Source organism: Egretta garzetta, unplaced genomic scaffold, assembly GCF_000687185.1.
Source record: "Egretta garzetta isolate BGI_Z169 unplaced genomic scaffold, ASM68718v1 scaffold34, whole genome shotgun sequence".
Taxonomy (NCBI): Eukaryota; Metazoa; Chordata; class Aves; order Pelecaniformes; family Ardeidae; genus Egretta; species Egretta garzetta.
Genome location: NW_009259586.1, coordinates 4,480,690 through 4,495,874, shown reverse-complemented (window position 1 = coordinate 4,495,874; position 15,185 = coordinate 4,480,690). Strand labels below are relative to the sequence as shown.

Below are 15,185 nucleotides of genomic sequence, written 5' to 3'. Positions count from 1 at the left end.
CACCGTATGAGCAGGGGGACAGCCCCGGCTGCTGCTGTCCCCAGGGCCGGCACCCCCGACGCGGCCCCAGCAGCCCCTGACCCGGCGTGGATGGGCCGATCTCCGCAGCAGCCCCACTCCCACGGCCCCACGCGTTGCTCTGAGAGGTGCCATCTCCTTGCCCCCCGTGTCCCCTTATGTGGCTGCAGCTTTGGCTACATCGCCAAGGATGGGGCTTAGAGTCTGCCCTCGTGCCCGTAACGCCCTGGTGCTGCAGGCACCGATGCTCTTCACCTCCCCCCGGGGATGCGGCTCCTCTCAAAGAGCAAACCAGCACCTTCCCACAGTGGTTACTTAGAGCAGAGAGGGACCAAGAAGGAAATTTTCTGAGAAACTGGAATTTTAATGATTCCTCACTCTAAGCATGTAATTTTTTTTTAATACATCTCGCTTTGCTCTCATAAAAGATCATCGTGCATGTTCCTTACATGGGTGGACAGTTTTGAAATCATTGCAGCTTATCGGAAGGATTTTGGAAAGTTATTCTCGTAATTGCAGGTTTTCCATAGGATCCGCTGGACAATGTTTTGTAAATATTTTGTGGGTTGGTCAGACTGAGCTTTATTCAGGTCTCTTGCCGCTCTGTTCAGAGTTTAATCAAAAGATAAATCCTGGTTGTGATCAAAGTAGCAGTCAGCAGCATCAGTTAATAGACGAGATGACACTTCAGAGTGATTTTTCCCACAGTTTTTATTGCTTTAGAGTAGATTGATTGGCAGGACAAATGTTGCTTTAAAGTGATTTAAGGGAGTGATATGAAAGACTTCTGGACAGGCTTTGTCAGTGCTTCATAGCTGGCTCAAGAGATGCTTTTGGTTGTGAATTGTTGGTTATTTGATGACAATAGTTATTGTATTGCTAGAGACACGGCTGGTGCATTTTCAGTAGTAGAAAGAAAAAGGAGAAGGAAAAGAGCTACTTAAACCATCATATGTTGTTAGTGAGAACTGGAGATCCAATTTTCCTCCAGAGTCTCCTGGTTAAACTATTCTGGAGAACAAATTTAGACAGAACACAACTGCCAGCTTTTGGATTTCATTATCACAGTGAAGAACTACTGTGAAGCCCTGCTTTTCTCTCCAGGTATATAAACTCTGTTCATAGAAGTGCTTAATTGGAAGCATCTGCCAGCACTGAGCTACAACATTTGTAGCTGAGTTCAGATATTGGGAAAAAAAACCCACATTGGTTTAAATGTGGCATCATTAGTACACCTTTCACAGGCAAATGAATACAGGTTCTCAGAAAGAAACTGTTCAGTTTATTGTTTTCATCTGAAATTATTTTTTTTCCTGGTACCACTTAACTATCCCCGCTTCACTCCTGTACGTACTCAACAGGATGAGACAGGGGCATATCTCATCGATAGAGACCCCACGTATTTTGGTCCAATACTGAACTACCTCCGACACGGGAAGCTCATCATAAACAAGGAGCTTGCAGAAGAAGGTAAGATTAAAATACAGGGGGAGAACTGCAAATACAGTTTGATAGCAGAATCCAAGAGCCATCATCAGTGCATAGTGTTCCCAACATGGCGATGTGCAAGGGTGTGAGCAAGCTGCATTTCCCAGTAGTGCGGTTAGTTCCTACCATTGGTTTCTCATTAGCAGGGCTTAATCATTAGATTATGTGTCTTCCTGAAAGCAGAGGCCTGCAGCCTGCAACACAACCCATCACTGTTCTGCTTGGCTCAAAGGCTTCTGTTAGCAGAGCAGAAGATCTGATAGCACGTCTCCTCTCCCTCCACAGACAGCAGGTCTCTACAAGGAGGCAGTTTTGGTGACTTTCCCGAAACGGGGCTGTGTGAACAAAATAGAGATTGTACCACGACGTTCCTGATAATCCTCAGGAAGGGGGAATAATCTTTCTTAAATCTCCTCTAAGTTACAAAAAGAGGTGACAGCTAGTAGTTCATTTTCTTCCAGCCTGGGAGCATGAGATCTAGCACAGTCTGTTCAGCATTCAGGGACTGTCTCACATCTGGGCCCGATTTGGAGTCAGGAGGAGGTGTTGCATCCTTGTGGCAGAATCATTTTCATTCTGCCCTGTACAAAGTAACAGAATTTCTCTCTACTTTTGGTTCCTTTTTTAGGGGTACTGGAAGAAGCAGAGTTTTACAATATTGCATCTCTTGTGCGGCTGGTGAAGGAGCGGATACGGGATAACGAGAACAGAACCTCTCAAGTAATGCACAGGAACCTTTGCGTTACAAAGTCAGACATGTAGACAGTAGTAGCAGGTTTTTTGTTTAGTCTTCTTTTAACAGGTGGAATCAGTGCTTTTAGTAGACTCAAGGCACAGCTAGGAAAGAGCATCCATTATGGCTTTATAAGCACAGACCACTGCGCCATCTTGTTAGCAGTGCAGGGAAAGACAATGAACAGTTAAAAAGAGGGGCCAGGAGCAAAGATGGGTAGTTATAAAGCAAAACATACTGCTTTGGTATGTAAAGAATAGTTCAAGTTCTTCCTTCTCTAAACCATTTTCTTCCCTGTATACATCTGTCTCTCTGTGGCAATTCTTTCCATTGCTGCTCAGCAGATATTAACACACCCACTAAATTCAATTTCATAAGAGAGAACATTTTCCAAAAGCAGTAAATGGCTTTGAAAGCCAAAGAAGATTTGCTTTCCCTGGCCCTTGGAGGCTTTTAAGAGAAGCGTGCCAACTGTATGTACCTGTTTTAGAATCGGTTGGATGGTCAGAAGGATGACACCTCAGAAAGCCGGTGGGGCCCAGACTTCCTCAAATAATAAAATGACAGAGCAGGAGAGGCTTATTGATTTCCTAGCTTAATGCTGGTATAACAATTACTAAACTCACGCTTATTTTTATTCTTCATGCTTTAGGGACCTGTGAAGCATGTGTACAGAGTCCTGCAGTGCCAAGAGGAGGAGCTTACACAGATGGTGTCCACTATGTCTGATGGGTGGAAGTTCGAACAGGTACCGTTACCAAAGAACAGCAGAATCCCTTTGAAAGCTGCATATGGATTAAGCAGAGTCTGCTGTTTCATTGCACTTCACACTGCTCTGCTCTTCTGAATGAGCAGTCTGAGCTGAGCAGCAGTCTGCTTATGTAGAATAACTGACAGGGAAAGGCAGAATTCACTCAAACTGCCAAGAGAGATTTCATTTTCTCTCAGGACTTCTTGTATCCTTATCAAATCCCAGAGCAATTTGTTCTTTCTCCTGCATTTCATCACATATATTAGGCCCCAGTACAACAGTTTTATCCAGGAAAATTAATAGAGCCATGAAAAAACAGCACAACTTTTCTGGAAGCTCAAAGCCACGGCTCCTGCGTTTGCTAAGGAGGTGCTGAGTGACACAAGAAATAAACTTCCTGCAGATGCATTTGTAACGCAGCCAGTTTCAGGGCTAGGTGTCACTGAAGTTGCATATGGTATCAGTTCCAGATTTGGTTTCTGGAATTGCATACAGTCCGCTTATTTAGGAGGATGGAGAACTGGAAACCAGCTGGCCTGCATGTTAATGCTGTATTAAGAAACTGCAGAACAGGCTCTGTGGATTACAGCTCTGCTGTCTTCCCAATTAGTCCAGCTTCAGTACAAGTGGATGTTGTGGGAAATGTGCTGACACAAAGTGAGGCATAGGATTAGCAACAGCAGTTTGCATCACTTGTTCATATATATCTGTTCTGTAATGCCTGAAGACTCCTGTTGCATAGTGGAGAGGCAGCCAGAAACTCTTTCACCTGCAAGCCAGTAGTGAAATCTTGTGACCAAGAGCCACTAGCTGCTTTGTGGAAGTACAGTTCTCCAACACCCAGGTTTTGCTGTCCAGAAATTTACTTAACAGATGTTGCCTTTCACACATGAACGTACGCATCCCCAAACCCAAAAGGCTACAGGCAGTGCCCTACACAGGAATCTGCACCCTTACATCTTTCCTAGTCTTGCTTTTCAAATCTGTAACAGTAGGGTCAAGATGCTGTTTACAAGCAAATGCTAGCGTGTTGCCTTCCTGTTCCCTCCCTCCCTCTGCCATCCATAGCCTTTGCGCAAACCACCGAGATCCCTGCCAGCTACCTCCTTCCTGTACACTGCAAGCACCAGGAAAATTTCCTGCACATCCCACTCCGGCACACTCCCACCATCAGGAGCTGTTGTTGCCCTCCCCTGGGACTCGCCTACAGCTCAAACACCCCCAAGGGCAGCAAGCCTAAACAGGACAGCTGGATACGATGCTTTGCTTAGGGCTAGACATCACCCAGCAGTACAGCCTCTCTCCAGCTGTGAGATGGTCCAGACTGGGTCAGAGACCAGGAACACAGCAGTGGTGCAGCACAGGATATGTCCCATGCTGAAACGGGCCCTGCTGGGAGACACACTGTAGCTGCAGCCTATTGCCAAGGTCTTTTCCCAGATGTGTGACCCAACACAGCTTCTACCCTCCCCCAATTCACACCACTTGGCATGCTGAGACATGTTAGGAAAGGTGGTAACATACCTGCATACAGGGGACAAAGAGAGCCTATTGCTAAATCTTAGCCTGGATGCCAGTGACTGAGCAGAACAGATGTTCCCTTCACGGGTGCTTTGCATCCAGTCACTTTTTAACATCAAAAAGACTGGTTCGGAAACCTGCAGGAAAGCCAGAGGTGGTAAAAGCTGTTGCAGCCTTGTTGTCAGGCTTGGGTTCACAGAGGAGCATGTTGCCTTTCAGGTTCTTGCCTTGTACCATTCAGTCCTGGTTAAATTAAGGATGGAATAGAAATTTCCTATTTTAAACTGAAATCCATTCTCCTGTCCACCTACAGTTCAGTAGTCCAGAAAATTGCTATCCTTATCAAAAGATACTTTGTGTTTGTTGAGTAAATAATGGTGTGTGGTATTGAAATACCCAAGAGCTTAAACAGTCAAGACGGGGAGCAGGGAAGCAAAAGAAAGAAAAATAATCTTTTTTTATCCTGTCTATTGCCCTCAGCACAAACATCAAAACCTGTTTAAAACAGAGGTCAGTCAGTACAACAGTCCCCCAAGTCTTCCTGCAGCTGCACTGTAACCGTATAGGTAGTCATGTGTCCAGGAAGGCCATTGAGTGCATCTGTCTCGTACATAAATATGGAGCACGCTCTCCTAAAATCCATTAGGAGATGGAAGTTAGGGTGCATGCTGCCTGTTAAAGTTTCCTAGATATACACAGTCGTTAAGATTCACGTTGCTTTCTTCAGATTCGTTAGATTTATTATCTGGAAAGCAGAATTGAGTTGTAAATGACAAATTAGCTCAGCACTCCAGGATGTCCTTTTAATGTAATAATGATAAATGAGACAGATGGGATTTCTTGGATCGAGTCCAGACCCCTCATCACAACAGTAATAGAATATAATCCCATTTATACAGATATCAAGCTCCATCTTGACAGCATCTACGTGAAGAATGGTGCCAGTTTGCCACATGTCCCCTAGTTAATCTAACATCTGTCTGTGAGAAAGAATTGCCTGTCCGGTTTTTACACATCGAAGTCAAAAGGCAAGTTGAGAGCTGAGTTCGGTGTAGTCTGGGCCTGGAAGTCAGCATTGCCTGCCCCATAACTGAATATTATATATTGCAAAATCTGACATGTTTTTCCTTTTTCTCCCCTCAGTAATTGGAAAAATGTTCTGTTGTGTTGGTCAGCGTTAGTTTCAGGCTGTAATCCCTTCCTGGGGTTCCAGGTGCCACTAGAGGGCTCTGGAGCTCAGCTGTGTCCCTGCCTTAACACAGGAACAGGAAAGCCTGTGACACAGGAGGCTATGGGGAGACACTTCAGGTCCAGCACAGGTCCCACTGGACAGTCGTACCTCACAAAGCAATTGTAGGAATAAAGCAAACGTCAAGAGTCTGTGATAGTTACCTTGGCTGTCTCCTGTTGCACAGCTAATCAGCATTGGATCTTCTTATAACTATGGAAATGAAGACCAGGCAGAATTCCTCTGTGTTGTATCCAGGGAGCTCAACAATTCTACCAATGGCATTGTCAAGGAGCCCAGCGAGAAGGCAAAGGTAAGGCATCTGCCCAGATCTATTGACTTGAATTCTGCTATGCAAAGAAAAAGCCCTTCTTACACTAGCAGATCGGTAATTTGCAGTAGCAGTTCTGTGTACTAGCTTTCCTGTTTTCTCCTGTATGCATGGATCCTCCCCCCTTGGAAGATTTCATGTTTCACCGTAGGACAAGAGCTGAGGCTCTGTGTACGTTTCAAATTAAGACAAAAAGAAATTGGAGGAAAGAGATGATAGACTCGAAAAAGGAGGACAGCATAGCAAGGACCTTTGAGATTGGTCACATTTTGTGGTTGAAGGATATTGCAGGGAAAGACAAGCTTTCCCCCCCCCCCCCCCCCCCCCCTTTCAATCCACTCCTTTTTTTTCCAGGATAGCAACAGAAGGTGACAATCTTAACTCCTGGCAGGCAGCTAAGCAGGATTTCTAGAGAAGGGCTCAGTCAGCTTTAACCAGCATGTCATTTGTTATGGTAGCATAAAAGCCAGCAAGCTACTCTCACATTAGTCCCTCTTTCTCTGCAAAAAACCAAGGACTCTGAACTTTTGTGTTTAAACTTATCCAAGGTATTTATAGCTCCTCTTTGCTTTTTCAGATTCTTCAGGAGCGAGGATCCCGGATGTAATTCAAGTGTAACCGCTCCCTTAAAACTCCCAGATGTCAAAAGGGCAGTCCAGCTGGGCAGAGCATCTCTCCGCAGTGCAACCTTGCCCTTGTACAGTAGCCAAGCTAATGCAAAGCAAAGCCGAGCCTGTCCTGCCAATGGTGAATAATTCTGGTCATAACCAAAGGCTTCCCTCTTACCCTTGGAAACCAAGGAAGGAAGAGACTCTTCCAGTTGGACAGTCCTTTCCACAAGTATTCATTTTATTTTCTTGGCCAGCGCTGTACTGAATTTTTCCAACAATGGCTGGGCCGGATTCCCAGTCAGAACCTTTGTGAAGGTTGCTCAGGTGCACAGGCCCTTGTAATCAGTCCCACCTTCCACAGGCTGGCCTAGGTGGGAAGCTCTGTATTTGAGCTGTGCCATTTCTTACACCCAGATCTGCCGTCAGAAAGGTGCAGGGACCTTGCAGTGCTCCCCCTCCTGATCAGCCAGCCCCCCCAGATCAGAACAGGGCTTTAAAAGGAGGAACAAAACAACCACTCATAAAAAACCCACACAAACTTTTTCCATTCTTGCTTTGTAGTTGTTCCGTGTTCAATTCCTAAGAGCTGAGTTTAGATACTAAGGGGAGTGGAGTCACGTGGGTCTCGCTATTAACACTATTACATACGGGCTCCTGGCATTTTCCAAAGCCCATTACTTTGCATGCATAAACAGAGAGACCTGTGTTCTCCCAGGACAGTGATAGAGTGATGGTTCTGTCCTTTACACTTCTCTACTGAAGAAGAGTGGTGACATCTGCCCCTCCAATACCCTGCCACGGCCGTATCTTAGCCTGGTGCAAAGTCACAAGGTTAGGGACTTGTTGCTGCCAAGTTCAGCTTTGCCTTGTTTGTCTCCAGCAGCGTGGGCTCTGTCTCCTTCCTTCTCACCAAGGGAGGACTTCAGGCAGAATTTCTTTTGTACCGTAGCATGCAGGTAGATTTGTTTTACCCCATGAGATTCTTTGCGGAAGAGATCCCCTATTTACATGCAGTGATTTATCTGCAGCCCCCTCATATCCCCACCTTTAAGATACTGCCTCAAATTACAGAGAGGCATCACAGAATTGGGGTGGGGGTTAGTGAAAAGTTGCCAAACTGTTGTAATGTTTCTTGTCCAAAGTGATGTGTCGACTTCTGTGACTTTTATTTCTTTTTTGGTTTTTTGGAATGCCTTGGATGGATGTGCAAAATGTTCGTTTGTGCCTCTCTTGAATTCTGATCTTAGCCAAACTGCAGTCACTGGTTCCCCTCTGTTAATCTGTGCCATCCCTAACCAAGGGCATGTCCCTCCTAGTCTGGTAAATGGAATTTCTTAGGAATTTGCTGCATGTTTTTCCCCTTTCATCCTGGCTTTGTTCTTTGTAGCCTAAGTGTCCAGGCACTTGGGTCTTTTTGAGTCGAGTCCTAAACTGACATTAAATGCAAAGCTTCAGAGATGCTGGAATTCACAGACATTGACAAGCTCAGAGCATGTTTCTCAGTAAGGCATCAGAAAATTCCTCACCTAGACTGAGGAGTCAGGCTCCTTTCTGGAGGACTTCAGCTACCTGTAGTCTCCTTAAAGTTTTGAGACAGAATTAGGCAGGTTTCCCATCTTACCACTTATTGCTGACAGGGCCTTGCAGCAGCATTACCGACAGTCCAACCACCAGTTCAGCAAACAAGACCTGCAGGAAAGACACTGAGTGACACTGCTGCACTTTCTGCCTTTTTCAGTCCTTCTGTACGTACTCTTGCCATTTCTCACCCATCTGCTTTGCCAACGTACCTCCTCCGGTGGAGGCTTTGCCTCATTCTCAAGAAAGACTGACTAATTATCTGTGCTAGTTTAATCCTGGTAACAACAGACTGTGCCAAATGTCTTTGAATTCACATTGTGTGGGTTACAGGCTGTTGAAATGCAGCTGGCTTGCCATCACGCTGAAGAACCCAGCTCTTCTTCCCTCCATCTTCCCTGTTTATAATGTGGTGAGATGGTATTGGTGTGATTAAACCGTACGCCTTGGCTGGGCCTAAATAACACTGTGATGTGTATAGATATCTCTCCTCTGTCAGTATTGCGTAGCCTCGGTCATTGTCCGTCTGTGCTCACAGCTAAGAAATCAAGAAGTGCGTGTATGCAAGTTAGCAGCCTAAAAAGCCCTTTAACACTCATCTGTCTTCTTTCCCTTCCTCAGAGGAGGGAATTTCTGGGAACTGGTCAATATCAAACTAAAGGCAACAGGAACTGGTTGAGCTGCTTGTGTCACATTGATGCCAGCTGAGCACTTGCTATTCAAACCCCAGAGCTCAAAGCAGCACTAGTTGCAAAGGGAGACTTTCTGTCCAGTACAGCTCAAGTAGATAAAAACAATACCTCATTGCTTTTTTTCTATCACCAAAAATGCCATATATGGTGGAGCCCACCAGAGGATTGCCTGATGCACAAGTGATGCTGTCACTCTCCCCTCTGAGCCAGAGAGCCAAAAAGTTACCAGTTGATTGGAACAGCTGTTTAACTCACATGCACAAGACAGACTATCGAAGTTACATCTGGGTTTTCCCCTCCACACTGCTCTCTGCAGCACGGATGTTCCAGGGGGTTGAAGACTCTTTGGGTTCGATTGCAGGGTTTTTAAGTTCAACAGAACAAGTTTATAGTAGATAACCGATCATTGGTACTGGACACTTGAGTTCTTGGGCGATATTTAGGACCAGGCATGCAGTCCATCCGGAGCAGGTACATTCCCAGTGGAGGATTTCTCCTTTCCTGACTGTGCTAGCTCACCTTTACCCTGAGACCAAGGCTGGTCTCAGCATTATGCACCAGTTGCATCCCTTCTGTGCTCGAGACAGGGCTTTTCCTTCCATTGCCTTTCACTCAGTCACAACTATATCAAAACTAGCACTGAATTAGGATGAAGTTTGTCCCGTTCACTCTAAAAAAGGTAGCATGTTGTGGTGAGTAGCGTAGGTGAGCAGGGTGGATCTACTGGATCTCCAAGGGTGCTTGTGCCTCTTGGGAAGGGTCACTTGAAAGCATTAATCCTGGGAACGGAGAGTATGACACTTTGGGTTGTTTGGTTTTTTTTTTTTAAACTTCCCCAGTGGCCTAAATTGTTCCATTATGGCAAGACTGGAAATAACCTCTTAAAGTGTCTTTGTTTCTGCACATTTTAAAAAAAAAAAAAACCAACGATTTTTCTCAGGGGTGACTGAGTGGGCTGAGGCAAAGGGGGCATGGTTCGCTGCAGGGCGATGGGATGGAGCCGCTCCCCAGTCCTGCAGCTGGGCCATGGGCTCCTCCCCTCGGGTTTGCCTGCAAACCAGGACGTTTTGTACAGTTTGTCACGTGTCAGTGCCCTTTGCTACTGTTTCTCTTTGTTTATTAAATGTGTTTGAATAACAGTTGAGATGCTGCGATTCATTTTTTTTTTCCAGTAAAGATTCTGAAATGGGTTTAAAAAATTTGAAGAAACAGTCTGCAGCCTGCTGCCTTCTCTACATCCATTCACCACCGTACCACACAAATACTGCTTTATGGGGAAAGAAATGTGAAAATTGGGTACTTGCTTCTGGCTCCAATTTTTTTTATAACAACGATTTGCCAAGAGGAGAATGTAATTAGATTTTTGAAGTTCTTCTTGGTTACTTTCAGAGAAAAAAGGCAAACTGAAGCATGTTTCTGATTCTCTGTTACACAGAAGAATCCAAACATCTCCATTTACCTTTACTGTTTCCACTGACAACCACAAGCAAGTAGAATGTTAATACAAGCATTAAATGTGAGTAGCTAAGAAAGGAAGAGGATTTTTGGCCAACTTTCATTTGCTAAACCCCTACTCAACTCTGGACCAGCACAGGCAGCAGAAAGGTCTGACTGTTTCAGACAGCTTTGCCCCTTCCTCTACCACAAAATGCCTGTGCTCAACACACACAGAATTTTGCAAACAGCTCTCCACTTTCCCAGACAAGACCAAAGATACAAGGTTCTTGCCATTACCAAGAGAAATTTAACGAACATGAGAAAAATAAGTGGAGTTTCTTAAAGCTAGCTTCCCCTTGTGTCCTGAGCCTGCAACTGACTGCCCTGGGCATGTGGCATTAGCCCAGAAACCCCAGAGGATGTTTTAAATAGTTGTTCTGTTACCTCCACTCCAAAAGCTGCCAGCCTTCCCTGTGTTTGTGTCTTTAGTGAGACGGGTGGATTAGTTGAGATTTAGGTTTTTTCCTGTTCACAGAGCATTGCTACTCAGAAATGTTTAAAACACAGAGGTACCAACAAACAGACAAGCAGCCAGGAGGCAAAGAGACAAACCAGATATTCAAGCTTTGAGATGCCAAAAGTTGGGTAACATTGACAGCTTGGGGGGGGGAGGGGGGGGGAGAGAAGCAAAGACACAAGTGAAGAATGGGAAAATTTGGATTAATTTAGTCTTACTCTTGACTACAAGTGGCTGCCGACTGCTGTAGGTGCTCTGAAGGCTGCCCAGCAGGCACACTGCCTGCCTCCACTTCATCCCCACCACAACAGGAGCCTCAAAGCAACCAAGCAGGGAGGGGGTTGCCACATCCCCAAACCAGGGTTTAGAGACTCCCCTCTCTGGGGGAACCATGAGAACCATGGCTGAGCCGAGTCACCAGGTAGCATGGGTTGATTTAAGACAGTACTTTTCAAACCTCTTTGACCCATCTCCACATCTCCATGCCAGAACTGACTGCAGGTCTGGACTGCCAGTGAACTTGCCCAAAGCAAAGCCACGCTTAAGTGCCAGCAGCATCAGGCAGAGACGAAACTGGCAGGGCTGGCACTGCTGATGCCACATGCACATTCCATCACACTCACAAGGTAGGACTTGCCGGCAGAAATTCAAATTATAGCTGGCATTTCAGGCCTGCAGCCATAACCTCTCAACTCTCCCACTTCAGGGCTGTCCTATAAGGCCACGTAGGCTGGAAAAAACCTTTGTGCAAGACCTTTAACCAGCATCAGCTCTGCCAGGCAGGAGGTTCCTCTAATACAGTGCTACATCGCCCTGCAGAAGACCCAGGCATCACTCAGTGGTTTCTTCAGAAGCTGAAAACTGGAGCCACCAGGCCTTTGTACCCCTCACTTTCCCATCCAAGGCTGTGCAACCTGCTTAACTCCTTTTAAAAATAATTTACTTCTTGCTGCAGAAAGCAGGCAATGCCCCAGCATTACCAAGCAGCAAGAGGCTGTGCTGAATAAGCAGAGGCGCTGCGTGCATTACCTAACCCAGAATAAAAAATGAACCCTATGCACCATCCCTTAATAAGCAGGTCCTGCTGCTGCCAGGGGCCAGGCCAAAGCTCAGCTCTCCCTGTTGCTGAAACCCAGGCTGCTCTACATCTGTTGCAGCAGGAGAAAAGAAAGAGGGGGACGGTTTGCAGCAGAACTGCCCTCAGCAGAGGGTTAAGGCCCTGGCTCTTGGCTGGGTTTGTCAGAGCACCCCAGGCTGCCTCCAAACCCCACTGCCCCGAGAGGTTGTGGGATGCCCAGTGGAGGCACCTCCACAGGGCCAAGCAGCTCCTGTGGGCAAGGGGCTCCATCCCTGGGGCTGTGCCACCACTGAGGCAGGAGGAGGATGGCAGCACAAGAACAGCCAAGGAACTTAGTACCTGCCTGTGGCAGCATTTGGTCCCTCCTACCCCCAGAGATAAGTGGGGCAAAATAAGCCCAGGTGGCTTTGCCAGGTGCTTGGGAGGAAGATGAGCAACAGAACATCACTGAGATTTTCTGATCACCACACAGTAAAGTCAAATAGCACAAGCATCCAAGCTGTGGCAGAGGGACTTTAAAACCATTTTATCAGCTTTTTCTGCATTGGAAAGGGCATCAAAGGAACAATCCCACATCCCTCCTCCCGCGTGGGCTGAGCCCACCCTGGCCACCATGCTGTGCTTGGGAGCCTGGCTCCCTGGGGCTGGGGCTCACGCCGCCACAACACCCAAAATTCCCATTAGTCACCCCAGCCGGCAGCTCGGCTTGCCCCTGCCAGTTTTGCCTGGAGCACAACTAATTTGTTTTTCTGGCCTGCCTGCTCATGTCTGTGGATAAAGAGGAAACACAAACTGACATTAAGGATCGGAAAGGGTTTTAGCAGCATCAAGGCACCTATCGGCATCTGACTTCTCAGCCTGGGGCTCCAGCAAAAAGCAGTGGAAACTGCTGCTGCGTTTCCCCTCTCCACATATGTCTGGGAAGGAGAAGCCCGGCAGTGCAGAGGTCTGGCCGCAACCATAAGTGCATCTTGCACAACATGTACGCTCTTCTGCTCTGCCTCAGGCTCTCACGTAAAGACGAAGGTCAGTTCGTCACTTACCCACCCACCTTCACCCGGAACAAAGTAATCACGCCAGATCTATCTGCAAACAGAAAGCCTGCAGACATGTTCAACTCAGCTCACCAACTTGTTTGGGAAACAAGGACCTTCGCCATGCCCTTCCACCTAGATGTGGTTTTGAGGCAGTCACTGAAGCTGAACCCAACTTTCATATGGGCAAATAACCCCCATATACCCTCTCCCTTCCAGGGCTAGAGAAACACATTGGTTTTTCCAAACCACAGCAAAGAAGGAGCTGCAATTCCCTAGCAATTGCCTTCAGACTGTGGCGTAACAGATGAGCAATGGCACAGACATTTGACCTTCTGGCAGTATTTCCTATTGGAAGCCTTCATCCCACCCAGGGGTTCCCCAGACTTCAGCAGATGGGAGTCTGATGCAAGTCCATCATCAGTCTGAAGCGCAAGGAATTCTCCAGTTTTGTGGGTCTCAAACAGATCCTCAGCGAGCTGAGAGCTCAGCTGGTCTCTGCATCACCAAGAAAATCCTTGGGAAATGTGAGTACCTTCCACCTGCCATTTAGCTCAGGGGAGTCATAGAATCATAGAATCACTTTGGTTGGAAAATACCTTTAAGATCATCAAGTCCAACCTTTAATCTAACCCTGCCATCCCACCACTAAACCATGTCCCTAAGCACCTCATCTATCCTTCTTTTAAATACCTCCAGGGATGAGGACTCTACCACCTCCTTGGGCAGCCCATTCCAGAGCCTGGGCAGTCTGGGCAGCATGGCCAGGAAAAAACACGCCAGTGATCTTGATGAATTCAAATGACAGTGGCTAAAAATGAGGAAACCCGTTTGGGCAACCAAGCAAAGAGCCAGGCCCCGAACCCAGGCACTGAGTTCAAGATGTCTCAGAAAAGCAGGCAGATTAGTCACTAAAGAGCTAGGAAATACCTAATGAACAGGCATCCTCATCCTAACATTTCAGTGGGTTTTCATCTAAAATTTGAATGCAGAGAAACATGTAAAAAGGAAGAGGGGGGTAGTGGTTATTTGCCAAACCAAAAAGGTTTTGCCCATGAAAAAAAAGGCTTGCGGCCATGCTTTGCCATTTCCACACACACCCCTGACAGCACAACCCTAGTGCATGCAGCAACCTCCACTTCCCAGCAGGATGAAGAGCTCCTGTCTTTATTTTTCTGGGAATCACCATGCTGAACATTGCAATCCCCCTGGCTATGGGCAAGAAGAGCCTAGGTGTTGGCACCAAGTTGTTGGATCTCCTTTCCTCCCCTGTTGTGACTTCTAGGCATCACCTGCACCTTCCTTGGAGCAACCATCCTTGGACAAGAGACCTGAGCAGGACCTGGCTGGGTTGGCGGAGCATCTGCTGGGAGCAGCACAGCCAAAGCTGCTTCTCTTGGCTAGCTGGAGCCCCAAAACCTGCTGGCTTCCTAAAAACTATGCTCCATGAGTTCTGGCTGCACACCTTCAACCCCCCACAATCTCTTCTCCACCTGCTCCAAGGATCCAGCAGGGAAACACTTCTCTTGATCCTTCCCCCACCGAGTCCCTTATTCCTCATTAATAAAAGCCAAGGTAAATGACAATTAAGAGCTTGCTAGGCAAGATCTGCTAGAGGGAAACCCTCACTAGCCACTGCTGAGGGGGCCCAGATGTCAAGCCAGGTTAGACTCTCACCCACAGCTGCAGCACAGCCCATTGCCCCCTCCCCATGCCTCGTCCTCACCTTCTGGACAGAGTTTTCATGCAGCTAATGATAAGGTAACTTCATTTCTTCAACAGCCCCACTTTTCAGGGAACACACCCTCCTCTTCACCTTCACAAATGCAAGAAATTGACGGAAAAAAAAAGACCAGCAGCTTCCAGATATCCTCAATAATCTCAGCCAGGTTCCTGGCAAAGACCACTGTCCATTTGGGTAGCCCTGTACCAACCTCAGGGGCTGCCCTGCTCCTAGGGCAGCACAAAATCATAGCACAGGGCAACGTGGCAGGTCCGAGTGTCCCACAGCATAAGTCAGAGCCACTTCCAAAGCCACCTCCAGTGTCAATTTACTCAAGCACATCTTTCTGACTCATCTCCAGAGCCATCCCCTCAGGGAGAGCTGCCCTTCTTGGCACCGCCCTGCCCACCTCCTGCACAAAGGCTCTGGGAAAGCCACAGGCAGC

The 15,185-nt window shown here is 47.0% G+C and overlaps 1 protein-coding gene across 1 annotated transcript; it reads left to right on the top strand.

Annotated features, from left to right (window-relative positions):
- Positions 1-697: 697 nt before the first annotated feature.
- On the top strand, positions 698-6,820 carry KCTD2 (potassium channel tetramerization domain containing 2). Its single transcript, XM_035893374.1, has 6 exons — positions 698-742; positions 1,203-1,488; positions 2,135-2,226; positions 2,892-2,987; positions 5,927-6,052; positions 6,648-6,820. The coding sequence occupies exons 1-6, from the start codon at positions 698-700 to the stop codon at positions 6,675-6,677; spliced, it is 675 nt and encodes a 224-aa protein (XP_035749267.1). The 3' UTR covers positions 6,678-6,820.
- Positions 6,821-15,185: the final 8,365 nt, after the last annotated feature.